Here is a 25,272-nt window from a genome sequence, read left to right as displayed (position 1 = left end):
ATATTTTAAAAATGGGATCTTTATAAAAGATTGAAAAAAAAAATTAAGGTAGTAAAGGGCCAGTTTACTTTAGGGAAGTGTTTTTAATCCCAGTTATCTTTGCTTGTCACAGATTTATGCTTAGAAGATTTCAGTAACCCAGCGATATAGAGAAAAGGTTTCTCACTTCAGCTCCATGTTTACCTTCCTCCCCCTTTCTGACATTTCTTTGCTTTTAGTGACAGAAAAGAAATGAGTTCCAATTCTTGGAACTGTCTTTATTTACCATTAGCCCCCTCCCCCCTTTTTTTGGTGGTGGTGGTGGTCCTACGTGATGCTGTTTGCCTGTGAAAAGATTGTTGCCCACAGTATGCACTTTTTTGTTCACATCCAGGCATTCTGAGTCTTTACAGAATACCCTCCTATTACAATATGCTTAGTGTTTCTTGACCTCATCTATAAGATGCTAATAGTGCTTTCCGTCAGTAGGACAAACAGACATGCACACACACAACACTGGGCACCTGTTGATACCATGAGCACCATATATCTGTATATGCAGCGACTATCCAAGGTACCTTTGTGGGGGTGGTGAAGCCCTGGATTTGATCACGTGCACCACAAAACAAAGCTGTTTTGGAGACATTTGAACTAATGACATGCCTTACTCTTTATTTGACCCCCCATTTTTTTTTTTATTTTATAGTTTTAGAATTATAAAATAGCAGAAGTTCCTAGTCTAAATAGATGAGCTGTTAATGAGTATAAATTGTACATGGAAAAGATTAGCCACCATTAGGATGACACTATCCATTAGGAAAACAGCAAATATTTCATGAATGGAACCTTAGTACTCATTCATACCATCTCTTTTTAATAGCTTCTTAAGAGTATTTTATTACTTCCGACAAGATGTGTGAGTATAGCAAGAGTTCTCCACCCCATTCATTTTTGTTAGCATTCTGACCCCAGCCTCTTGATTGTGCTCGTTAGACCCCATCAAATATGGTCTTCTGAAAAGAATTACTATAATATATTCTTTTGGTTTTAAAATTGCTTTTGCTCCTCATAACAACTCTATAGGAAGTACAGATAAAACGTTTGAATATTAATTTGAATTAAATCACTACAGGGGCCATGGAGGAGGCAGTGTTTCTAGAACTAATACCTAATGTTAGAGACCTCTAGTCCACATCTATAGTACTTACTAAAATTTCCAGAAAATTTTGTTACTCTGTTTCTTTTTCTCTTTCCAGATTAGCCTTGGTGTATTTTTCTTGCTTCCTAACTCTTGAAACACTTTCAGATACACACCAAGAGTTATTAGCAAACCTCTTGTAGGTTCTGATAATATCTTTCTTATGCTTTATGAGCCCTCTGGTGTCATTATTGCTTTCTGTGGCGTGTGAAAGCAACCATATTAAGCTATGGGTGGGCATGACTGTCTAGTAGAGCTGACAGTGGGCTGAAGTTAGCTCTTGTGTTTGTCTGATCTCTGTGCCATCCCAGATGAGCCCAGTATATAACTTCAGGTTCGCAGGCAAATTGTTCAGTATGTGATTTCCTTCATGACAGCTGATTCCATTGGAGAAATTTCACACAGCATTTTATTATTGTCCTTGTTCTTACTACAGCTTCCACAGACTCCCCTGCTGCTTCTGTTGACTCAGAAACAATAACACTAAACAGTGGAACACTACAGACATTTGAGATTCTTCCAGTGAGTAATCTTCAGATAATAGCTATTGGCTCTTTTTATGCAAAAGAAAGATGAGGTATCTAGATGGAGTTAGAATTCAGAGGCCAACTGGACAGACTGGACATAAATTGGACTTCCACTTTTATGTCATTGTCATGCTTTTTCTCTGTATGTACATAAGGCAGTTTTTTTCATCTGAAAATGACAGTAATGGGTAAATGGTATTGATTTGTATTGGCTCAGTCAAACTGATTATTACGAAAAATTAGTGGGCACTTACTTCATGAGCTGTTGGTAATATCTGAGTATGTTGAATAGCTCTTATGCTAGTCACTGTATACAAAATGTTCAGTTCCAGTCCTTAATGGTTATAGTTCTGCAAATTTTGTTAGCTGTAAAAATGTTACCAGTTATCAGGAACTGGGGAGCCGGCTCTGTAGATGAAGTGTTTGTTTTGTAAGCACAAAGGACCTTGGATTCCCAGCACCCTTGTAAAGAATCTGGGAGCGGCAGCGTAACTGTATTGCCCCACTGTGGGTAGACCAAGAGTCCACCAAATCAGTGAGCTGTGTTTCAGTGAGACTGGACAGAGATTGAGGAAGACACCTATGTCGACCTCTGGCCTGCACATGCATTTGCACACATGTGCACACACTACGTACTCGTTATCAGTGACCAAATTCTAACTGCAAGTTTATCTAAAATAACACAGAACTCATGCCTGAATGCTCAATTTGGGATTGGAGCTAGCGGTGTGATTACTGTACTGGGAGGTAGCAGAAGCTGAAGCAGCCATACAGTTGGTAGATAAACAAGCATTCATCCACGGTGTACTAACTTGCTTTTCAATGAGTCAAGTATATTACAGTACATTTTAAGGCTGAACAATGGATTTATGTAGCTCCAGACGTGAAAGAAAATCTCTTGGTTCTCACATACTTGAAATTCCCTAAATAAAGGGATATCTGGATGTGATTCAAGTAAATTTTGGTTGCTTATAAGTGGTAGGGGAAATGGGTCATGACTTAAATGTACAGGCTTTCTTTTAGGGGCAGTGAAAACTCAAGAAGCAAAAGTGCCAGTTCGTGTCCTCCTTCCTAAAGCAAGCCCAGAGTTGGTTCCTATTTTGTTAAGAAAATATAAGCACTCATGTTACTTCAAGATTTATTTTCAATCATGTATTAATACAATAGTTTAGTCAACATCCTTTAGCTAAATCCCTTGAAGATTCTGTTTCCATCTTTGGACTTGAGACCATGGTGATCTCACAGTAGGAATGTACAGTATACTAAACACTGATAGCAGATAGAACTTCTTTGGACTTGAGATTAGTGACCTCATAGTAGGAATACACAGTGTGTTAATACTGATTGGGACAACTTTATGCTTGTTTATTTTGTCTTGGAGAAAGGCTGTTAAGGCTGTTTACTTACAAAGTCCCAACAAATAGCCGGGGGCTGGAGACATTGCTCAGCAGAAGGGGACTCGCTGCTCTTCCAAAAGACCCAAGTTCAGTTCCCAACACAACCGTCTATAAATTAAGTTCCAGGGGATTTGGCACCCTCTGTGGGCACCAGGCACAGACTGAATGCACAAACAGCAGGCAATACACGTAATTTTGAACTATATAGACTTAAGTGTATTCAAACACTTGAAGTGTCTGTGATTATATACAGTATTAGCACTGATTCCTAGCTATCTATGATAAATACTGGTAACCTTTAGAAAAAGGCTTGGTTTTCACTTTGGGGAAAGCAGAGAAAAACTGAGTTCCCATTGGTGGTGGACACTTTAATAGTCATTTCTAATTCTACCAACCCTTCCCATGAAACATGTATTATTTCCTTGTTAGCAGTAAGAAATCCTGTAGGGATCCAGGACACAGGAAAGACATTTTGGCCAAGATAATATTGAACTGAAAAACAGACTTCCCCAGCCCTCCCTAAAGTACAAAATACTTAATCTGCAGCTTATTAAGATAACCTGGACTAATAGAGACACTTAAACAGTTTAAATCCTATTCTATCACTATAAAATCTCAAAGGATAAATATATTGCTAGTTGACAACCTATTCAAATGGCATCTTCATTTTCCTTAATACATGAATGTTTCCTACAATTATTCCACAACAAAAACATTTCAAGTAAATAAACAGCACAGTGTTCCTTTTGAAAACCGTGCTGTCCGTCTGTCAGTGCAGCTCACTGTTGGGTGGGGTGGTGCATGCCTTAGTGCTGACTGAGGTCCAAGGATAGCTTGCGAGACTTTGTTCTCTTCCACTTTGTGGGGCCTGGGGATCCAACTCAAGTTCGGTGGCAAGTGCCTTGACCCACTGAGACATTTTGCTGTTTTTTTATTTACCACAGAGGAAAGTTTAAAAAGATGATTGAGAATTGAGATCCTGCATTGCCTATGGTAGTTCTAGGTAGAACCTACTGTGTTGGTGCTTAGTTGAAACCAGAACTAGAAATGCAGGGAACAAAAGACATGATAAATGTTTTACTCAGATATTTCAAACAGTATATAATGAAGAGTATTCTCTTTGTGTACCTTCCTGATTGGTTAGTATGCTGCTAGCTACTAAATTAAAATTAATTCTAAATGCAGATGTAAACTAAATCCATAGGTTTTGTACCTGTGTTGAGCCTCTTTTTCTTCTTTAGTCTTTCCATTTACAGCCCACTGGTACTCCGGGCACCTACCTTCTTCAGACAAGCTCAAGCCAAGGCCTTCCCCTAACTCTGACCACAAGTCCCACAGTAACCCTGGCAGCGGCTGCTCCTGCTTCTCCTGAACAGATCATTGTTCATGCTTTATCCGTATGTCATGTGATTTCCAGGGCCTATTGTGGGTCAGGATTAGTTGATAGAAATCTGAAGCCATTGGGGTTGGGTATCAGAGTACTTCTTGTTTGATTTGGATGCAGTATTTTGCACCGAATTCTTCACTGGGTACATGTCGAGTCTCCACGATTGTCTCTTACTAGATGCACATCCATCCAAGCAGGGAATTTACAAGAGGAAGGGACTCCATGGGAAGTAACAGATTGTAGAAAGTGAGGAAGTAGTTGCAGAGGTGAAAGGTGTGGGAAGGGAGGTTACTCGCTCCTGTCACTGACAGTGTCCTTCACTATTTTACAGCCAGAACATGTGTTGAACACCAGTGACAATGTCACCGTGCAGTGTCACACCCCCAGAGTTATTATTCAGACTGTTGCTGCTGAAGACTTCACTTCTTCCATCCCCCAAGCAGAACTGACAGCCGATGGCGACCTGCACGCGTCCGATTTTCCTGAGCCTCCAGACGCACTAGAAGCAGACACGTTCCCAGATGAAATTCCTCGGCCCAAGATGACTATACAGCCATCATTTAATACTCACGTGTCTAAGTTCAGCAACCAGAATAGCACAGAACTGATGAACAGCGTTATGGTCAGAACAGAGGAAGAAATGGCCGACACTGACCTCAAGCAGGAAGAACCGCCTTCTGACTTAGCCAGTGCTTACGTTTCTGAGGTAAGCTGTGTAGGTGACTGCAGCCTATGATACAAGTTTTGCCTTGGCCCTCACAGGTACTATAAGGAGAGGTTCTCGGCCTTCCTCATGCTGCGACCCTTTAATAACAGTTCCTCCTGTTGTGGTGACCCCAACCATAACATTATTGCATTGCTACGTCATAACTCATTTTGCTACTGCTATGAATCTAAATGTAATATCTGATACGTGACCCCACAGGGTTCGCAACCACCCAGTTTGAGAACCACTACTCCCGTAGCCTTTTCTCTTTAAAATCACAAAGTGCAAACTCAGAAGGTATCAGTGGACTAGCTTTTGTTGCTGGATGTGCCTGAGCATAGTTCCTCGCTGGAGTGCACCCTTTCCACAGGCAACAGAGTGAGCGGCCTTTGTTAACATCCTCTCCTGGAGCACCTTTGGGTGGTATGGGTAATAATAGATTCCAAATACATCCCACAGTGCAATATAATTTCCTCTATATGTCAGTGACATTGGACAATTGATTGGTTTAAGATCCTTTTTATCAATATTCATTACATTATGAGAGTATTGAGGTTCATAGACCCTCATCTTCTTAGGGTCTTGATGTTTATGATGTTCTAATTTTTAAATGAAGGACATTTGAGCGCTAAGTGCTAACAGACCTGGATGTACTTGGGGAATATAAGTCTTATCTTTTTTGTTTCCTTTTTTTTTTTTAATTATTATTTAGGATTTAGAATCTCCCACCATAGTACACCAAGTTCACCAAACAATTGATGATGAAACAATACTTATCGTTCCTTCACCACATGGCTTTATCCAAGCATCTGACGTCATAGATACTGAGTCTGTCTTGCCTTTGACAACACTAACAGGTACTGTACTAAGACCTTTTTTTTTAATATTTGTTTATTTATTATGTATACAATATTCTGTGTGTATGCCTGCAGGCCAGGAGAGGACACCAGACCTCATTACAGATGGTTGTGAGCCACCATGTGGTTGCTGGGAATTGAACTCAGGACCTTTGGAAGAGCAGGCCATGCTCTTAACCTCTGAGCCATCTCTCCAGCCCCTGTACTAAGACTTAATCATGAGCCTGGTAAATAATAATGAGAAAACTCAGACGGCTTTATCCAGTCATGTTAATGTCTTGATCTCTCGGTGTTCCTTGCAGGCTATGTTAGTAAAAGACTTAGACTGGATAATAAGCAAATACATTTAATACTAACTTTATTTAAACTATTTCAGATCCCATATTTCAGCATCACCAGGAAGAACCAAATATGATAGGGTCGTCTTTAGGCAGTCCTGTCTCTGAAGACTCCAAGGATGCTGAGGACTTGGTGAACTGTCACTAGGTTATCAGGGACAGCACTTCAAGTAAAAGAAGCCGCACTGCTGATTATATTTTCTCCAAAGACAGGAGCAGTCCCAAGAGTTTTGGTTGCCATTCCTCTGGCTTGTACGTAGCTGCTGTGCTTAAGCCGTGCACATTGTTGCTGCTGTTACTTTTTACCTCCGTTAAGGTTATCATCTGAGGTCCAATTTATGACAGTGTGTTATGCAGTATAGGAAGTTTTAATTGCCCAGATCTGTTCAGTTTTATATCAAGAGGGAGTTGCATTCACTGTAGCTACTTAAACCACCAAAGCTTACCTGCTCTGGTTTTTTACACGCAGTAACACTCATCTCTGCAGTTAGACACTGTATTCTGTCCAGACTCAATTTGGCCTGGTTATAGTTCAGGTTATATTATCAACATGGTCCAGCTTAGTCAGCAGTGACCTTCAGGAAGATTGTCTTAGGCGTTTAAGACAAGACCAGCATTTATATGAGAACATGGGAAGTGGTTGTGAAGGTTACTCTGGTTACCATTGCTGGCAGTGGGGGCTGAGAGGCAGGATGAAGAGGAAAGCATTAATTAAAGAGTCCAGAAAATTCACTACAGGTCTTTGATCTTTAACTCTTAAAGGGAAGGTAGTGAAGTAACGAAACCCACTGTAGCAAAGCAGTTATCTCCCCTCAGAGACAGCCAGTACTCTACAGTTAGCACTTTGAAGTCAGTGAGGGGAGGGGTATCACCTGTGTTTGAGAACCATGACTTTACTACATGGTTTACTCTATCAACTGCCCAGAAGATAGTTGAGGGGTATTAGAGTTTGATGTTCACTTAGTGCATTACCTGTTGGGGGTACAGGATAGCTTCTCCCTCAGGCACTTTCGACAAACAGAATTTGCTTCTGTATCAAAAGAGTCATTCCTAAGGGCACCGCCAAAACAAGCCGAGAGGGCTTTAATGATATGGTCTTACAGAAAAGTCAAAAAAAAAGAGCCTTGTATAAATTATTTTATTTATTATTGTAATTAGATCTTCACAATCAGAGTTGTCTTTTCACTATCTGTTTTATTAATGTGAAACTGTAGTAATAAGCAAAAGTTGGTTGCCTAGGGAACAATAATTGTATATTCAGTTTAACAGAAATAAAAGAGTATTTGTCTTAAAATGAAAGATTTGAGCCGTGCACTTAAAGTGTAAAAAAAATTATTTTCAAAGTGAAAATACTTTGTCATTTGAGGGCTGGAATGTTTCAGCTTCTTAAAGGAAAGCGGAGATCTAGGATACAGCTCCTTTGCAAGAGGGAGTTCAGAGTTACAGTTAACATGAAAATCATGTGCAGACTTCGGAGAGGATTCTTTCAGCATACTTGTCCAGCCGTTGATTCCCATAGATAGAGTCCTGGTGAGTACTCTGGGCTGCTTCACCTTCCCACGTTGTGGAAGTACAAGTTCGCACATATACACAACATGACGATAGAAAATAAGATGTAGTAAATTAGATTTCTAAATTTCGGTTCTAAATCTCCTTGCCGATACCAGTAGATCTAAAAGAAGGATCGAAATACAAATTTAAGTAATGACCAACTCTTGCAATGTAAAATACAACTAATTCTTTTTATATGGATATCATAGAACTTATTGTCCTGGCATAGTCTTCAGTTACTCATTCCTGAGGCCAATGCATCCATAATTCTTTATGATTCGGATAGTACTACACTACATTGTATTGTATTGTTTCCATGATACAAGATCGTATATATTCCTATTTTTGGTGATGTATTTGGTTGGTCCTGTGATCAAAGTATTTTACCAATCACACTAGGTAAAAACATGTTATCTGGATATATTTTTAATATATTTTAATTACTAGAGAGGAGAGTTCTTAGATTTCTGTGATCAGTTCAGATAGGAGAGAGCTTATGTAAGTAAATACATAATTTAATTATCTCAACCTTGGTCGCTCAGGACTGCAGAACACAGGCGATAAGAACACTTACACGTAGATTCCATCTGTGACTAGTTCTACTTAAGTGATATGGCTTAAAAGTTACGTGGGTTTTGAACAATTTAAGGATTTACTTTAAAAACTTCGTACTTTTTAAAAAATAGTGTTGGAGCTCAAACCCAGGGTCTTCTTGCTTGTGAGAGAATCTCTCCCACTGAAATACAACTTCACCCCAAGTGAGGTTTCATGAATTGAAAGGCAAAACCAACAGATACCTCCAAATAGCCATCTTTTAGGGGTGGGTGTTTTAGTACATGCTGGGTCTGTATTATAGCCATCTTATTACAGATAGAACTACAACTTGATAATCATGTTTCCGGGGAAACGTGATGTTAATTGTCTTCATTTTGGGAAGAACACAAATCCAAGTGGACCCATATTACCAGAAGTAATCTAGGGTGTTGTGCAAGACTGTTGAACCCTATGTATAGTTGCTGTGTACAGGCGAGTCCCATCTGACTTTGCACAATTTGAAGTATTATGGCAATTCTTAAACTTTCATGTCTACTTATCGAGGAAACAGTTTTCTTCAGGCTTTTTAACTTTGGGATTGAGGAGAAAGGATAATTCTGGAAAAGGGTAATTCTGATTACCCTTGGTAAATCCTTGGAGATGTGGGGTAAAAGGAGGGATGCCCTTTTATATAGACCCAGGAGCTAGAAATCTGTCCTAAGCACAACCATATTCGGCTCTTACAAACATTTAAATTCTATGGTACTCACAAGTATGCAGGCAGTAATACTACTCAAAAAGATGCAGACAGCAAAAAATACATTCAGAGGTTTGGGAGGTAGTTGAGGGAAAACAAAAGCGCTGATCAGTGTCACCTGTATGGAGAGACACGTAAGAGTAATTCCCAGGTGTGGTCAGACTGCAGCAGGTCCAAGTATTCGACACTTTCCCAGCAAGTACAGAAGAAGGCAAACTGGCCTCAAAAAGAAACCTCTCCATTAACAGAGATTAGCAGTCATATAAACCCCGTTCCCAAGCTTAGTAATTAACTAGGAAAAGATCTGATTATATTGGAATTGTAATTTTCCCTACCTAAAGTGAGTAGGGCTTGCTTTGGCAGAACAAACACTAAAATTGGGACAGTATGCAAATTAGGATGGCCCCTGCAAATCTGAGAATCGTTCACAATGTCCCCGATGAAATAGTGTGGAACACACTCATGCATAAACTGTTGATACCTTTGTATTTGTTTTCAGCATTGCCAAAATGCCAGGGGAAACTAAATTACAAAATTAGGAAAAAAGTGAATATACACTGGTTTGACTTAGTTTTATGAAAAAAATACCAAAAGATAGGTTTCTAATCCCCATTTTGTTTCTACCTTGTATAAAAAAGCAATGGAAAATTGTTCTCTTAGCAAATTTTAGTCTTGGTTATCACATTTTGTAAACTGTAGCTTTTTTCCTTTGATAGGCAGATAGAGAATGTGTATCATACATACTCAGATGTGCTATGCAGAATTTTAAAAATTAACATCTACTGTATGAATCTTTGCAAACCTGGTCAGAGTAAAGCTAAGGTACTAAAAGAAACGGAAGAGGTGACAGTCAGCCATTGCCACGATCCGTTTTACAGATTTACTTAGGCAGGAAATCATGGCCAACTCAATTGACTAATTTACTCTTTCGAACTTAACTATGATTGGAATATCTATATGTTCATACGTCTTTTGTTTGGGGAAGATTGATAGTAAAGTCTCAAAACTGGCCAGGAGTATAAATGCAAAAAGAAGATACTTACTAGAATCAATAAGGTGGTTAAGCTGCCAACAACTAAATTGATGATTCGATCCTGAAAGAGACAAGAGCTTGTTAGCCACATAACTTGGATTCGGCTGCGGCCAGAATGGAAGCCGGAGTCTTATAGAATCAAGACACCAAGAGCTGGGCCTCTGACGTCCACCAAAGAAAGCTGTGCTAGTAGAAACGTACAAAAGGTTCTGGGCAATGAGGCCAACTGAGGAGCGCATGTACTACTGGGAACCTATCAGGAAGAATGGTGTTCAGGTTGCCAGCCTTAGCCTTGGCACCAGACTGGTCTAGACGTATGTAAGTGACAAAGGAGGTGGTTTGTCTACCTGAAAATACTTGGTATTGTTAGAAAGGACGGAGTGCCATGCTGGACAAAGGCTATCTAGTCCAGTTTTTACTATTTTCCTCGAACTTAGTAAGACTTCAGTAATATAAACAAAGAACTGTTTGAAGAGCCAAGCGCCCTATCCATTAAGTTATCTTGTGGTTTTCAGCCCTAAGCCAACCAATTCTATAGAATATCTAAAGCGGGGAGAACCTAAATTTTACAGGTCAATGTAAACTTGGGCCAGTGTGTTTTAAACCACTTGCCAAAAATTAGAGGTAACTCGGAAACCAAGCGTAACTATGTTACAAAGTCATAAGGTCCGTGAGTTTTGTAGAATTACAGAACAAAGGGCTAGACTTATCACTCAGTAGCACACACCTGCCTGGCATGTACAGGGCCCTAGGCTTCATTCCCCAACACCCCCATTGCAAGAGAAAAGAAATTGTATATAAAACAAGGTTGGGGCTAAGACTTGACCAGAAAACATAGTCACTGAGAACAACTCATTTGTGATTAGCCAAAGCTGAGGCATGAACTTGTATTTATGGAGCAGGGGCTACTGGGATTCAGCCTTCACTCTGGCCCTTGAAAGACTGTTTTAGCATTAACAGAAAAGGCGGAAACAGCCACAAACTACAACCTCTCTTCCAAATTCTCTACTTTTGAAAAACTACAAATTAAAGTGGTAGGCAAAGCTGGAGAGCAGGGAAATCAGGTCTGCGGTAGGCCTGACCCATGCAAGGACAAACCACACCTCTCCAGATGAAGGCCAGTGATCAAAGGTTGGAAGGGAAAGCTAAAGTACAAACACCCTAACTACACTAAGAACTCAAGAGATCTTACAACCGCAGCCCATCAGAAATTAATACCGTTCCTTAAGGACGAGACCTGGGAGCAGCTCATTAATCACTTACCTTCCTGCCACACACTTGTGTCCGTACAACTATGTGAACGTTTCACCTGTCTACTCAGAGTATCTGCTCTTAGAGATTTGCACACATTTAGGTCTTTACGCCCAACAGCTGTCACCAACAGAGGTGTAAACAGCCAAGGTAAGTCACAGTTTCCAAATGTTGTCACAGCAGCTTGTCTGCCAAAACCAGGGGTAACAAAAACAACCAATGGAGGGAACTGACCAGACTCTCACAAAGCTTCTGAAACTAGGGATGACCGGGGAGATGTTTTAGTCCGTAAAGTGCCTGACGTAGAAGCCAGAGGAACTGAGTTTGGCTCAAACCCCAGCACTCACATAAAAAGCTGGACGAGCTGCCTGGAGAGATGAGCTCACAAGGACCTGTAACTGTAGCTCCAGGCGATTTGACACCCCCTGCTGGCCTCTGGTCACCCACGGGTACAGATTACACACTTGGTTGTTATGGAATGAATATATCTGTACGTCCTCTCCCAGGAGTTTTTTGGGATGTAGAGGCAGGTGGGTCTGTAGAGTTCAATGGCCAGCCAGAGCAGCTGAATTAAGAGACCTTATTTCAAAAGAATATACAGAATGATAAGCATTGAACATCAAACATCTGGCCTCCAGTGTGTGCATACTACATACACCACACATACATCTAAGGACGAAATTGCAGTATGACTTGTACATGGGGAAGGAGGCTCAGGAAAATCAAAATACCAAGGTCTGTAATTCTAAGGTAAAGAAACAGGTTGTCAAGCCTGTACACCCCAAAAAGCTTCTACTGATCTTAACATTCCTTGCTACACAGAATATCCTATAGTCCACTACTGTTGTAGACAAAGCTGTCAAGTGACAGATGGCGCCTCACAAAGCCTATTAGTAGCATATCCTATCAGCCTATTAAGAATAGCATAACTGCTTTGTTCACGGTAATGAGAATACACCTAAATTTCCCCGCCTGGCTTCTAGATAGTCAATCAACATCATCTTGTGTATCTCCCTGAATTAACAATTACTCAGCTAAAAAGCAGTACTCTCGGTTGTTCCTAGAAGTAGATAAACTACTCAGGGTGTGGCAGAAAGGCTTCTTAACAGTGTTCTTTCTCCCAGCCAGTACGTGGCCTTCAGGTCCCCTGCTACAGACAACTATAGGTGCTGGTCAGAACCACCGAGTTCATTTGAAACTTTCACCTGTAATGCCATATCCAAACCCTGGCTACTCTGATATGGAATGTGGTCCAGCTACATTAGCCTCCCCTAAGTAAGAATCCATTTAAATGCAAAAATCAAACCCTGCTTCAGATATGCTGAGTCAGAAAATATTTTTAACAAGATCTCCTGGTATGAACCTTGAACTAACCATTTTGAGAGTCCAATCCATTGCTTGAGACAGATATTCCAGAGCCCAGCATGTTCTAGGTTCCAATCTCAAAGGACAGAACAATTCACCCACTAGTGATTTACGGCGTCACGGGACATTTAAAGCAGAGTATGCCCCCAAATTGAGCTAAATTGTACAGAGAGATGAACGTTGCATTTCAGCTTTGTCATTTATAAGAGAAACAAACTCAAAAGTTTTTCTGGGTCTGAAGCGGGTATTAAGTTTCACCAGAAACCACCTTTCCCCCACGCCACCCCCACCCCCCAGTTTTATTTTTATCCTATGTCTTAGCTTACTCTGACACTGTCTAGCTATGTAACCCTACATGGAGACCCCTTAAAGCCCTATCTTGTTTGATAGACCAACATGGGCAGTGATCGTTTCCACAACTGACAGTTGTGAATCCGCTTCAGCCTACACTCGGGTCAGAGCAGGGCCAGTCACCTTGTGACTGAAAAGTCCCCAATCTTGCCTGGTCAGTCATCGTCCAGCAAGCGCACGGATCAAAACGGCAAAGGCCCTCAGGACATTGGCAGTCACATCCTGAGGAACCAGTAGCCAGCGGCTGCCATCCCCTCTGGCTGGCCTTGCCCGTTGCTATAGAGTTCAGAATGCTGGCAAGCACTGTGTTCAGTCTTCGTTTCCATGGTAAATCATGCTTTATCTACTCCCAAGGCAGATTTGGTCCTAACCCCTAAAGACAAGTAACAATAAGAAGATGAAGGCAAGAATTCTAAAGGGGCTTAGAGAACATCAAAAGGTGGGAAGGGGCAAGAGAATTGAGAAGGACATTGCCTGTGCGATCGTTTCTGGTTTAAATTTAAGTCTAGTGCGATCATCTTCCTTTACTCTTTTGTCCATGGCTGCAGTTACCTGTGGTCAACAATCCAAAAATATCAAAAGGGAGGGGCTGGAGAGATGGCTCAGTGGTTAAGAGCATTGTCTGCTCTTCCAAAGGTCCTGAGTTCAATTCCCGGCAACCACATGGTGGCTCACAACCATCTGTAAAGAGGTCTGGTGCCCCTTCTGGCCAGCAGACATACACACAAGACAGAGTATTGTATACATAATAAATAAATAAATATTAAAAAAAAGATAGAAGAGAGGTAATACCATGTGCCAGAACGCGGATTAATAGAAATGGGTTAATTTATTAAAAAAAAGGGAAATACCAAAATAAGCAATTTATTTTTTCAACTGAATATTCTGAGCAACATGATAGAATCACATGTAGCTCCGTGTGTGTGGATGAATATATATATATATACTTTCCATGGTGCTGAGACCACATAATACCCATGCTGTCTGACATCGGCAACAGAGCTGCAGCATTTGTGTTCAACACTTTTACTTAACAGAGCGAAGCTGACAATTTAGATGCTGTCACAGAAAAGCCAGAGATGCTAGAACTTCCGGGGGGGGGGGGTTACTACAATTAGTGACGTCACGGTAGAAACACCTGTGCCAAGCTCTGCAAAGGGGAAAGATGGTGTTCGTTTACTGTTGCACCTCCAGCGGGAAGGTCCAGCCACAGTAGCTACCTGATTCGGGTATCGGGTATCTTCAAGACAAACGACACACTGTTCTGAGATTGTTCTGCCGTTCGGGGTTTTAATTCTCACTAGTCAAAGTAGCCATCATGCTAGATCGTTGAGTGAGGCAGACTTGTGGCCCTAGGCCAATTTTTTGCATGATAAACACATGGACATAGGAGATGCAGTATTTCGTAAACAGCTCTCATGTTGGTCCATAAAGTCGGCTAAAGACGTGACAGCTACATTCCCAAATTAGTGAACTGTAAATTGGGAGGTGAAATGCCACTCCTCCATCCGACTGCCTGTCCTCTAGAGCTAAACCCCAAGCATCACTTCCACTATTAACTCTCAGGAGAGAGATTCCCACTTCAAGACTCCCACATATCACCCAGACTCTACACTTCCTACATCAAAGTAAGATACACTACCTGTGTGCTTCCCCGAGATCGACAGTTACTAACAGTGGGAGAGAAGTCCTCTCCTTCAGCCATTCCCTTAGTGCCTGAGTGCGCATCTCTCTCGGCTGGGACCGAACCTGTCACAACTAAATGCAGCCTCCTTGCCTGTGGGATGAGCATATAGCAGAACAGCGGACGCTGTGGCCTGGTCCTGCCCTCAGGCCCAGTATCCTCTCAAGTGCTTCCAGAATATGCTATTGTTCTCAAGGAAACAGCAGTAACAAACTCTGGGGATCACATGGGTCAACATCCTCCTGGCTTTATTACAAGGTCAGTCTGCTGGAGCAGGAAAAGGCAGTGACCAGGAAGGCTGCATCCACAGGCTCATCCTTATGCAGTGTCTCAGTGTGTGGGGGAGGAAACTACAGGAAAGGAAGAGAACAAGAACACACATTCTCCACACACTCTTGGAGGTCGGGCAGGGCTGGGGGTTGCCCTGTAGTGACCCGCTTTCCCAGGGTGTGTCTCCACACTCTTCCTTTTTCTCCACCTCAAAACTGTGTGATACAAACTAACTTCTCTGCCAACCACTCAAGGCTCTCGGAGATGCTGCTGGTCTCCAAACCTCGGCAGAACACGTCACTACTCAGTGTACTAATCCTTGACTCGGAGAGGCAAGGCTTCACGGGGCCAGACGTTTTGTTTTTTTGGAGTAGCATAACTTTTTTTAATTGATTTTTATTGAGCTTTATACTTTTCTCTGCTCCCCTCCCTGCCTATCCTCTCCCCGCTCCAGCCCTCCCCCAAAGTCCCCATGATCCCAATTTGGAGTAGCATAGCTTTCAATCATAACAACTTCCTCCCTTCCTCATTTCAACTACTAGCTGTGCCAAATCCTTTCCCCCTCCTCCTGCCCCCGAAACTGGACCACATTCACTAACCAGAACATAACCAATCTGCTGCTGCAACACTGACTTGAGGACCTCCTTCAGACTAACTGTGGGCTTAGTAACTTCAAAATGCACAGATTACTCCCTGGAGGATGCACCTTGGGAAGCCTGGGTCATGTGACCCAAACCCGCCCCCCACCAACCACTGGGCACTGGCACTAAGCCTTGCTCTGGATATGTCTAAACTACCTAAGAACTAGACTCATCTCTTCCTCCACGTGTCAAAGTTGGTAAGGCCAAGCCTTTTTCACTCTGACACAGAGCCACTTTATAGAACGGAAGTCCAGCCCAAGTCTGTACCATGGCACACACTCACCACTCTGAGAAGAGCACCTTTTTCTAATTCAAAACAAACCAAGCCATGTCCCTGAGGGGGCTGCAGTGGTCAGAGCACCTTCCTTGTAGTTCATCGGATTCCTCTGCCAAGCACAATACCCAGGACTTATCAAGATGGCTATTACATGCTAAAGGCAGTCCCTGGGCTGACTACAGATTCGTGTCGTCTATCCTCAGCTAGTCCTTCACTGTGGTCCACCAGCCTTTTGAGCTGACTGCTTCTGACCTCTCCAGAAAGTGCCTGGAAGCTCTCCCCCCACTCAGATTCTCAGTCTTATTCTTGAACCCAGTTATCAGTCACCCCCAGAAAACAAGATGCTTGCAGAGAAAGGAATGCCCCCACCTCCATTCCTGCCTCAGTGGAAGTGGCGGAACCCGTTCCCTTCCTTAGCCCATCACCTCCATTTAATCCGTTCACTTGTTCTCACTGAGGAACACTGCTGGCCTTAAAATCTCAAGTCCCTCCATCATCAGAGGACCTTCATTCTACCATGCTTCCTGCTTGGGTTTTCAGATTTCTCGTTCTGCTTTTTCTACTGACTAAGAATATGTAACAGTAAATGGAGAGTGAACGGAGTGTGGTACGGGGGCATGAGCACCCCCCTGGGGGGCAGAGCATCACTCTGGGGTGTGGGCTGTGAAAAGCCCTTTTCAAGGAAAAGCAAGGCAACGCAAGGAGCCAGAGAGGGGTGTTGCAAACAAATCTATGCAGCAATGGCCAAAGAGCTGTGAAGTTTGGAGAGCAGCATCCTCTTCAAAGTTAAGGTGGAAACAACCCCCAGGGCTGATATAAGAAGTATCCTCTTTAGAATCTGGCATGGTGGTGCACGCCTTTACTCCCTGCTCTTGAGAGGCAGAGGCTAGTGGATCTCTGAGAACTACAGAGCAAGTTCCAGGACAGCCGGGGATACTGAGAAACGCTGTCTGGGGGGAAAAGAGGAGAGGGGCAGGGAGGAAAAGGGGGGATATCATCTTCGGGAAGGTGCAGGTGCCATCCTGCATGGGATCAGCAACCCTCAAAGCTTTCTCTTGCCCTCCAAGTCTTCACTATGTTGAGAACATAGCATTGCTCCCCTCTTGGGGAAGCACCCCAATCTTACTGCTGCCTTTGTCTGGGATTTCCCAACCTTTCAGAACAGTGAGAAAATAAGTTTCTGTCCTTTACAAATTACATACCAGTGGCATCTTGTTCCAGGAGCACCCGTGTACTAAGAACAAAAGGACCTCGTAGAGTCTAATAAGCAACAGAGAAGAAAAGATTCGATCTTCCCTGGCCCAGCGCACTTTCTAGGACGCAGTCGTGAACTTCACGGATATGCACTGGACTCTTCTTGAGATCAGCTATCACCACGCCCAGTTAAAACCCTACTCATGCTTCTAGGTCAGGACTCAACAGTCTGACCTGACATCCTTGAGAACTCCAGCTAGGAAAGGGTGCATTCTGACACCTATCAGTACTTAGCTGCCTATCCCACACCTCCATCAATACCTCTGAATGCTGGGTATCTTTCTAGTAAGGAAGCAGAGCAAGGCGTCAACATGCAGAGCCCACTAGCAGAACCTTGCACTGCTTACCCAGAGTGAGGAAGGCAGACCTAAGCCACAGCCTCCTTTCACGGTTCTCAAACTTGAGGACTTTCAGGCTGTAGGTTAGAGATGGATTTTCAGAAATTACTTGGCTTTCTTCCAGTTGCTGAGGAAAACTTCCTGTCACTCAAGCTCTAGAAAGGGCTTGGTAAGACAGCCCTGAGGGGAAAATCCCTGAGGAGAGGGCTCCTGCTGCAGGGTGATATCGAAGACAAGGTTAGACAGCCCTGAGGGGAAAAGCCCTGAGGAGAGGGCTCCTGCTACAGGACGGTGGAAGAGTCCTGGTGCCCGTCAGTGATCTCTACCTAAGTGGGATCTTCCCCTTGTATGGTCAGAGAGCCAAGCAGAGGGGCAAAGGACATGCAGGAGAAGATGAGACTTCCCGCCTCACTCTAACTCATTCCTAACTCCAGGGAATAGTGACCTCTGCCCGTTGGTGCAGCCTTTCTGAGACTTCCCAGAGAGACAGCGAACTCTGAACAGAACTGTAAGCAAGGGGGATGGAAGAGGGGTTTCAAGAATGCAGATGGCCAGGTATGGTGGACATTCCTTTAACAGGCTCAGGGGGCAGAGGCAGGCTGATCTCTCTGAGTTTGGAGCAAGCCTGTTCCTCATAGTTTGACCACAGCCAAAGCTATGCAGATCCTGTCTCAAAAGAGTAAAATAAAAATGCAACCCCTCTGACACCTTCACACGTTTTGCACTGCTACGCGTGAACAGGAATACAAAATTCCCTCTCTATTTTGATCACGAAAAAGTTACTTCACAGACATTTATTAATGCCCCCTGATTTCATCATATTCATACTCTGAAGCATAATTAGGTTCTATTTTTGTACATCCATCCAACCAGAGACTCCTCACAGATAACTGAAATAGATGAGGTTCACTGAAGCACCATTTGTGGAAATCAAAGTAAAGGTGGAGCACAAACAGTCTCCATGTTTGGTACGCACAGAAGCACACTGATGATGCGCACCCGAGACTTAGAATGGCAGGCAGAGGAAACACTAGGCGGAGCCTGACAGATCAGACTCACAAACCTCTTCAGCATGCACCTACTACTACCTTCATAAATCACTTCACTTTTAAAATGCAGCCTTCCAATTGTGTACAACTTGCTAGGTTATTGCAAGGATTAGGAAATAAAAGTCCTTAGAAGACAACAGTTGTCATCCCATGGTAAATGGTGGCCTATTCAGGTGGCCATGTCTAATGGGAAGTCTTTAATGATTGATTAGACTCCTCGGAGCTGACTAGGAACTGAGCTGACTCCTCCATGCTTGGCCACAATTTCTAAAGTCGCCAGCAACTTTCCGCTCATTTCACTCCCATAAGGACATTCAAGACTGTCAACAATCTGAGCTCAGAAAATACCATTACCACAACCTGCCCCCGACCATAAGAAAAATGATGATTCAGTTCATGAGAATCAGGCAATTACCACACCTGAGCAGAACTCCAGTCTTCCCAGAGAAAGTAAACCATTAAAGTGTCTGCGAGGCTGGGCTCCGTTTGTTTCTTACACAATCCATTTTCTACCAGCCTCTGCTGTGTATTCCTCAACAGGAAGAGAGGCAGTAATTGAATTGCCTGAGAGTTGAAAACACCACTTCCTGCTTGGGCAGCCAGTGTACCCGAGCTTCCGAACAGAAGCCTTTGCCTTCTGTTGTTTTAGAATCGCCCAAGAATACAGGTGATCACTTAAAACTTAATATACTTAAAACCATACACAATCAGTCAACGGCCCCTTTGCTTAGGGACCATACTCTAGAAGAAGCCACATCTAGCTAAGTTCCTCACGGTACACAAATCAGTGCCAGGGTAATCCTCTTAAGAGCCAGGTTTGTTGACGAGAAGCAATGACAAAAGTGGAGCTGTGAGGTTCCAAATTAGGCGACGGGACAGGACTCCTGGGTGGGGGCAGAGGCAGCACTACACAAAGATCACAAATATTGAGAAGCGGTTAGCTGCAAGGCCAACAAGATGGCTCACTGAGTAAAAAAAAAAAAAAAAATCACTCGCCATACAAGCCTGACATCCTGAGTTCAATCCCCAGAAGAGAGGGGAAAAGGAGACAGCTCCAAAGGTCAGAGGAGAAATGTGACCTTGGATGGACGTGGCACCAAGGAGGGTATGACCAGCACGTCTGTCCCAACCTTCTCCGGATGGATGTCTTCTGCAGAGCCTTCCAAACATTCGATGCCTGGCAGAGGCCCATCCCCAGAGATGCCAAGTCCTCTGATCCCGAGAAAGGAGGAAGAAAACCATGCAGAGCAGAAAGGGAAACGCCACTGCAGCTGTGTGTTCAGAACTGCAACCAGCACAAGGAAGTGAAAGCGATTTGGAGGGTGAGAAGAGAAGAGAGAGCTGTCTGCAGTCTGTTGGCAACTAGCTCTCCTTCGAGGGAGACAGAGCTGGGCTCACAGCATCGCGGACACTTGGCAGCCAATAGACAAGAGGCCGAGGGGCCGCGGAGACCTTAATTCTCCTCCTACATTTGAATACTCCCAGTGCAAACGATTAGGAAAAGTGCAGGTAATGAAAACGATCTTGGCTGTGTTACTTGTTTGTTTACTTATTTTACTGGGAGATGTAGGGAGAGGATTTTGCTCTTAGAAGCTAGGTAAGCCTCAGAGTCTACTAACCTCCACAGAGGGCATTCCCTTCCCCTTGCTGTCTGCTACAGAGTCCACTGAAGCAACTCCTCACGCACAGTTTCCAACATGCGTAACAGAATGTCACTTGGAAGTGTTTAACTACGTACTTTGTGACCAGTGGCCATCTCTGGCACACACTCCTCTGGAAACCATTTTCTGTTAAGCCCCATCAAGTGAAGCGGTGTCCTCTGCCATCTGCCTTCGCTGTGGGGAACCCTTTGCTCTCCTCCACCGGAAGAATCACCATCGTCTTCACACCCAGGTCCACCCAGCCTACACAATGGAAACTGATTTCAGAGACCTTGCACCCAACGACAAAGTCAAGAAATGACACTCAACTCTGGGCAACAATTTCGTGCCCGTCTCCTGTAGAGATGGGTGTGGTTTTTTTATTTTTTTTGAAACAGGGTTTCTCTGTTTAATAGCTCTAGCTGTCCTGAACTCACTTTGTACACCAGGCTGGCCTGGAACTCACAGGCCTTCCCATGCCTCTCTAGTGCTGAGTTTAAAGGCATGTGCCACTACCACCAGGTGAGATGGGTGTTTTTCCTAAAACCAAGCACTAAGAAGCAGAGGGACTGTCTCCAGGTTTTAGTTCACACTGCATCAGGGAAGGAGAGGGAGGAGCAAAGAAAGAAGCTTAGGTCCAGCAGACAGCATTCCATAGAGCCACAGTGGGGAGAGAGCTGGGTAAGGTGCCATTCGGGTCAAAGGCCACACCACCAAAGCAGAAGGACCACTCCCACCCTCCTCAAATTAGCATCAGAGAGAAGAATCAGCATATCAAAAACTACAACGTGGGCAGAGAAACAGCAGATATTATTTTGCTCTCTGTCTGAAAGAAATGTACTATGGAACAGAATGTAAATGTTTTTGGTTCTTTTTTAAACAAGGTCTCACATCTCAGACTGGCCTGGAACTACACAGCCTAAGTTGGTCTCAGGCTCACAGCCATCTTACTGTCTCCTTGCTGGGGAGAAATGGTTTAAAACATGAAAATAACATTCTGATATCTTCACCAGTATGTATAACATTTTTAAAGGTATCAGTGAGGTATAGTGTCTTATAAAATGTGACCACCATTCCCTCTGGCAGCGTCCCTCAAATGTAACAAGAACTGTTCGGATGGCTCCATCTATGCAGCTGTTCCCTAAGTATCACACTGAAGACCGAATAAATTCCTAATTCCAGTCACTGGAATCACTGGGATCACTCAGTACAGAGGGCGGACGATCCTTCGGGCCTGCCCACTAGCGCGCTGCTCACAGTCCACCAGGTCACACATTTCTTCCTCTACAGCAGATTCCAGGGCCCTGGGTACAAACTCCCCACCTGACCCCTACATGCTGGGAAACGCCATCAAGCATGCGCAGGTCCTGGTGTGTGGAGACTATTCCACGCAGGCTACCTGATTAAGTTACGACTCCCCACACTGTTCGGCTCACAAAAGGGAACTGGCAAAAGACCTAGAGAAGTAATGCGTGGCTGAACAAATAACTCCGCGAAGCTCACTTCCTTAGTTGTACACCCAAAATAAAACCTCCATCTTAGAAAGGAGCCTGATGATCAAATCAGGAGAAGCTGAGCACGGGCCGGCTGTGCCCAGCACTGAGAACACAGCTTTACCTGGAGAACTAGGGATTGCACCTGTAACTGCGAACCTATACACTTGGTTGTTCTAAAGACACAAGATCACACAACGCTCTGAGAATCTGTCACAGGAAGGCGGGCTTTGTCCTCTAGATTTTTCCCTCGTAAACGGTCGTTCACAGTTACCAAGTTTCCACTTGTGGCTTTGCGGCTCCTACGTCTAGTTTGCTGGCCTCTGAAAGGCGGTAAGTCAGAGACGCCCGGATACAAAGGGGAGAATGAGACTTCTCACAATCTCCAAGTCTCCATCAGTTCCAGCAGGTCCTACTGTCCAAGGGAGTGGCTGGACTGCAATGTGTCCTGTCATCACTGAGGTCCCATTCTGGTTCCTTGCCCCCTCTGGCCTACAAGCAAAGTCTTTAAACAAAAACAGATGGTTTTTCCTCCAGGCTAAGCAACTCGATTTATTTGAGACACGTTTTGCCCCGTGCCAAACCATGGATTTCTTTCCTTTCTCCATTCCACGGAATTTATATGCAATGGTCCTGCCCACTTCACAGGGCAAGCTGAGCGGTGCAGCTGAAAGGGAGGTGCAATTACATATATAATTATATATCAGTCTCAACTTTTTCCTTGAGTCACCAAAGCAGCACGGCCCATTCCACTCACTGCACACTCGGACTCAGGTGTGTCATGAATAGGGCTATATTTGGATACTGATGTCCTTGGATGGGTTTCAAATGGATGAGGGACGGTAGGACACTGGCAAGCATTAGGCAGTGGGCTGGTCAATAACATCATCAATCATTTCTCTACAGAGTTGTTAGGAGGCTTGGCTGTTTTGCTTTTCAAGTTTTGGGGTCACAGTTGCACTGCGCACCCCAGGTTGACCTTGAACGCCTGAGATCAGGTGTTCCTTCCCCTTCCGCCAAGGCCTCCCAACAGCCCAGACTAACACAGTGAATGGCCTCAGGTTCTGTGTGTCTGCACGAGTCAACAAGTCCATCGGGAAGACTGGTACCACTGCATTACCAGGTCCAAGGAGTTCAAAGTTGTCTCAGTCGCTCAGATTCCCAATCAGTACTCAAAGAAAGAGGTGGTGCAGGAGACAGCGATTTGGGGACAGTTGGATGAATTTTCTATATAAATGCAGCCAGTTTCTCTTTGTAGCCAAAACACATTTCCCCTGTGCTGTGACCTAGGCCACATCCACCTAGATCTGAATATATCTATATACACATCTTCTATTCCTGACCACTACCCTTCAATACCCAGGACCTGGTTCATAGCGAACGCTTAGTTATGTCTGCACTGATAGGAACATTACTGAACTAGAGTTCCCAGAGCACAGCCAGCTGAGATTATGTAAAGTCACAAGGCTCTGGACATCGAGCTTAAAATGTTTTATTAAAACATTCCAAGATAAAGCAAAAAAAAAAAAAAAATCTATGTGGAATTTAGGCAGGCTGGCAGCTTCCAAATTCAGGGCGGTGCCCCTGACGGCCAGGTGGAGAAGTTCCCTGTGTGCACTTACAGGCTCTTCCCCAAATGTAAGAAGAAATCCCAGCTCAGCACTTACTGCAGTAACTTCTGAAAGACTGACAGCCCTTATCAGGGGTCAATGGTCACCAATGCCATTTACAAGTGGGGGAACCAACAGCAGGTTAATCTTGCCCAGGCCTCTCAGGAAGTTCATGCTGAGCACAGAGAAAGAAAGGCTTCTCTCTCTTCGGTTGTTGGCCAGACCAATGACCCAATCAAGCTCTTTGGAAAGTGTTAAACTCTTTTCCAGGACCTGTCTGTCCTGAGACTTTGCTTACTTGAGGGCCGGAGACCCCTCTGATCGCCTCCCGGAATGGTGACCTACATTTCCCCTCACACAACTGCTGCACAACCTCCCGTTAAGGGCTCTAGGCACACAATTATCATCAGGTGCAACCCTGGGCCTCTCTCTGGGCGGACGCTCGCCGCACGCACACCTGAAGCACAGCTTCAAAGTGCGGTTGTGCAACCCTCGCAGGACTCTCCCTCCAGGCGGGGTTTCTTTCCGCACTCTCGTGAAGGGCTTCCCACAAACCGCCCGGAACTTTCTGAACTTTTCTCCAACCTGCTCTTGGAGACGAGTGCAGGGAAAACAACCCAAGAGGGAGGCGGAACTGCAGGACCAGCTTCTTGGCACTTCCAAGTCCACTCCAGGCCCAAGCGGGATGGAGGGAGGCGGGACAGGCGCACCCCGACTCGGCACCCCCCCTCCGGCACTCACCTTGGCAGACGTCTCCCCGAACAGAGGTCTGTTGTCCAGGCCGCTGGTCCCGTAGGTCCTGGTACTAAAGTCCTCCATGTTTAGGGCTGCTCCTCTCGTCCCTTAGCCGCTCAAAAGCGAGTCCGCATCAGCTCGCCAAGTCGGGACGCCCGCCCCTCACGGCGCACGCAGGGCCCGGGCCCTGGGGGGGGGGGGGGGGGAGCGGGAAATCCCGACGGGGCGACCGTCACTCCCGGGGGCCGCGGCCGCTCCGCCTCAGCCCCGCCGTCCTCCTCCTCATCTCCAGCGGCTGCCGCAGGAAGTGAAAAGAAACAAACAGCGCTTGGCCGACGCCCCGCCGGCCGCCCCCCGCCCGCTCCCGCCGCCCCCCAATCTCTGCTCGGTTCCGCGGGGGCAAAGTTTTCCCGGCCCGAGTCCCCGCGCGGCGGGCGGGCGGGCGGGCGGGCGAAGTTGCGGAGCGAGCGCCCCCGCACACCTCCCCGGCTCCGCGGAGAGCTCGGCACCCGCCAGCTCCGCGTCCCCCCCGTCCGGTCCCCCCCACGCTCCCCGCAGGCCAGACCTCCGCGACCCCGAGCCACGGCTCCCAGACGCCGACGGGACCCCCGCACCGCACCGCACCGCACCGCACCGCACCGCACCGCGCGGCGACTGCCCTGGGCTCTCTCGGGTCCCCGGACCGCGGCCGCTGTCGCAAACCGGTCGGGCCCGCCCAGACCGCGTCACGACTCGGGCAGCCAATCCCACGGGCAGAGGCGCCGCCTCGGCTGCGGAGCTTTATTTGCAGAGGTGCGGGTTCCCCTCCGCCCCACGCGGGTCTCTCCGCCTCTGGGCCGCGAGCGGCTGCGCGGTGCACGTGGCCGAAGCACGGTTCCGAAGACACCTCGAATTTGGCGTCCCCCTAAAAGTGGCCTGCTTTGACACTTTCGGGAGGCACTGGCACGGTGTCTGCTCGTTTTATTCCGCATTACATACAGCTTTAGAGGTCCAAGTTGACATAAACGGGAAGAAACGGTGCTGGATATTTATTTCTTCGACTGGTCCAGT

At 45.1% G+C, this 25,272-nt stretch overlaps 2 protein-coding genes across 5 annotated transcripts in view; one reads left to right on the top strand and one right to left on the bottom strand.

The window, feature by feature from the left end:
• Dmtf1 (cyclin D binding myb like transcription factor 1) overlaps positions 1 to 7,688 on the top strand; it is a 48,141-nt gene extending 40,453 nt beyond the window's left edge. For all 3 annotated transcript variants that reach the window (XM_050139724.1, XM_050139722.1, XM_050139723.1), the window contains 5 exons: positions 1,614 to 1,699; positions 4,343 to 4,498; positions 4,820 to 5,194; positions 5,907 to 6,051; positions 6,428 to 7,688. In XM_050139724.1, coding sequence (XP_049995681.1) covers positions 1,614 to 1,699; positions 4,343 to 4,498; positions 4,820 to 5,194; positions 5,907 to 6,051; positions 6,428 to 6,537 — 872 coding nt within the window. In that variant the 3' untranslated portion in view covers positions 6,538 to 7,688. The remainder of the gene's footprint in view (positions 1 to 1,613; positions 1,700 to 4,342; positions 4,499 to 4,819; positions 5,195 to 5,906; positions 6,052 to 6,427) is intronic.
• Tmem243 (transmembrane protein 243) lies at positions 7,513 to 24,929 on the bottom strand. 2 transcript variants are annotated; one of them, XM_050139726.1, is made up of 5 exons: positions 24,788 to 24,929; positions 24,229 to 24,409; positions 10,275 to 10,325; positions 9,245 to 9,349; positions 7,513 to 8,061 (listed from the first exon to the last, which is right to left on the bottom strand). In XM_050139726.1, exons 2-5 carry the CDS (start codon positions 24,304 to 24,306, stop codon positions 7,939 to 7,941), a joined length of 357 nt encoding a protein of 118 aa, XP_049995683.1. In that variant the 5' UTR covers positions 24,307 to 24,409; positions 24,788 to 24,929; the 3' UTR covers positions 7,513 to 7,938. The 2 variants fall into 2 exon arrangements, with proteins under 2 accessions (XP_049995683.1, XP_049995684.1); XM_050139727.1 differs by lacking the exon at positions 24,788 to 24,929 and having other exon boundaries at positions 24,229 to 24,514.
• Positions 24,930 to 25,272: the final 343 nt, after the last annotated feature.

The sequence above is a fragment of the Alexandromys fortis genome, unplaced genomic scaffold (genome assembly GCF_014885135.2).
Source record: "Alexandromys fortis isolate MF-2015 unplaced genomic scaffold, M_Fortis_MF-2015_v1.1 scaffold_38, whole genome shotgun sequence".
Taxonomy (NCBI): domain Eukaryota; kingdom Metazoa; phylum Chordata; class Mammalia; order Rodentia; family Cricetidae; genus Alexandromys; species Alexandromys fortis.
Note: the sequence above shows the minus strand (reverse complement) of the source record. Positions and strands in the feature narration are given on the sequence as shown.

Excerpts from the sequence above, each read along its gene's own strand:
- Tmem243 (XM_050139726.1), bottom strand. The coding sequence starts at position 24,306 with ATGGAGGACTTTAGTACCAGGACCTACGGGACCAGCGGCCTGGACAAC. Across the intron at positions 10,326-24,228 it reads TCGGGGAGACGTCTGCCAAG|GATCGAATCATCAATTTAGT; the intron begins GTGAGTGCCGGA and ends TGTCTCTTTCAG. Across the intron at positions 8,062-9,244 it reads GTATTACTGCCTGCATACTT|ATCTACTGGTATCGGCAAGG; the intron begins GTGAGTACCATA and ends TCCTTCTTTTAG.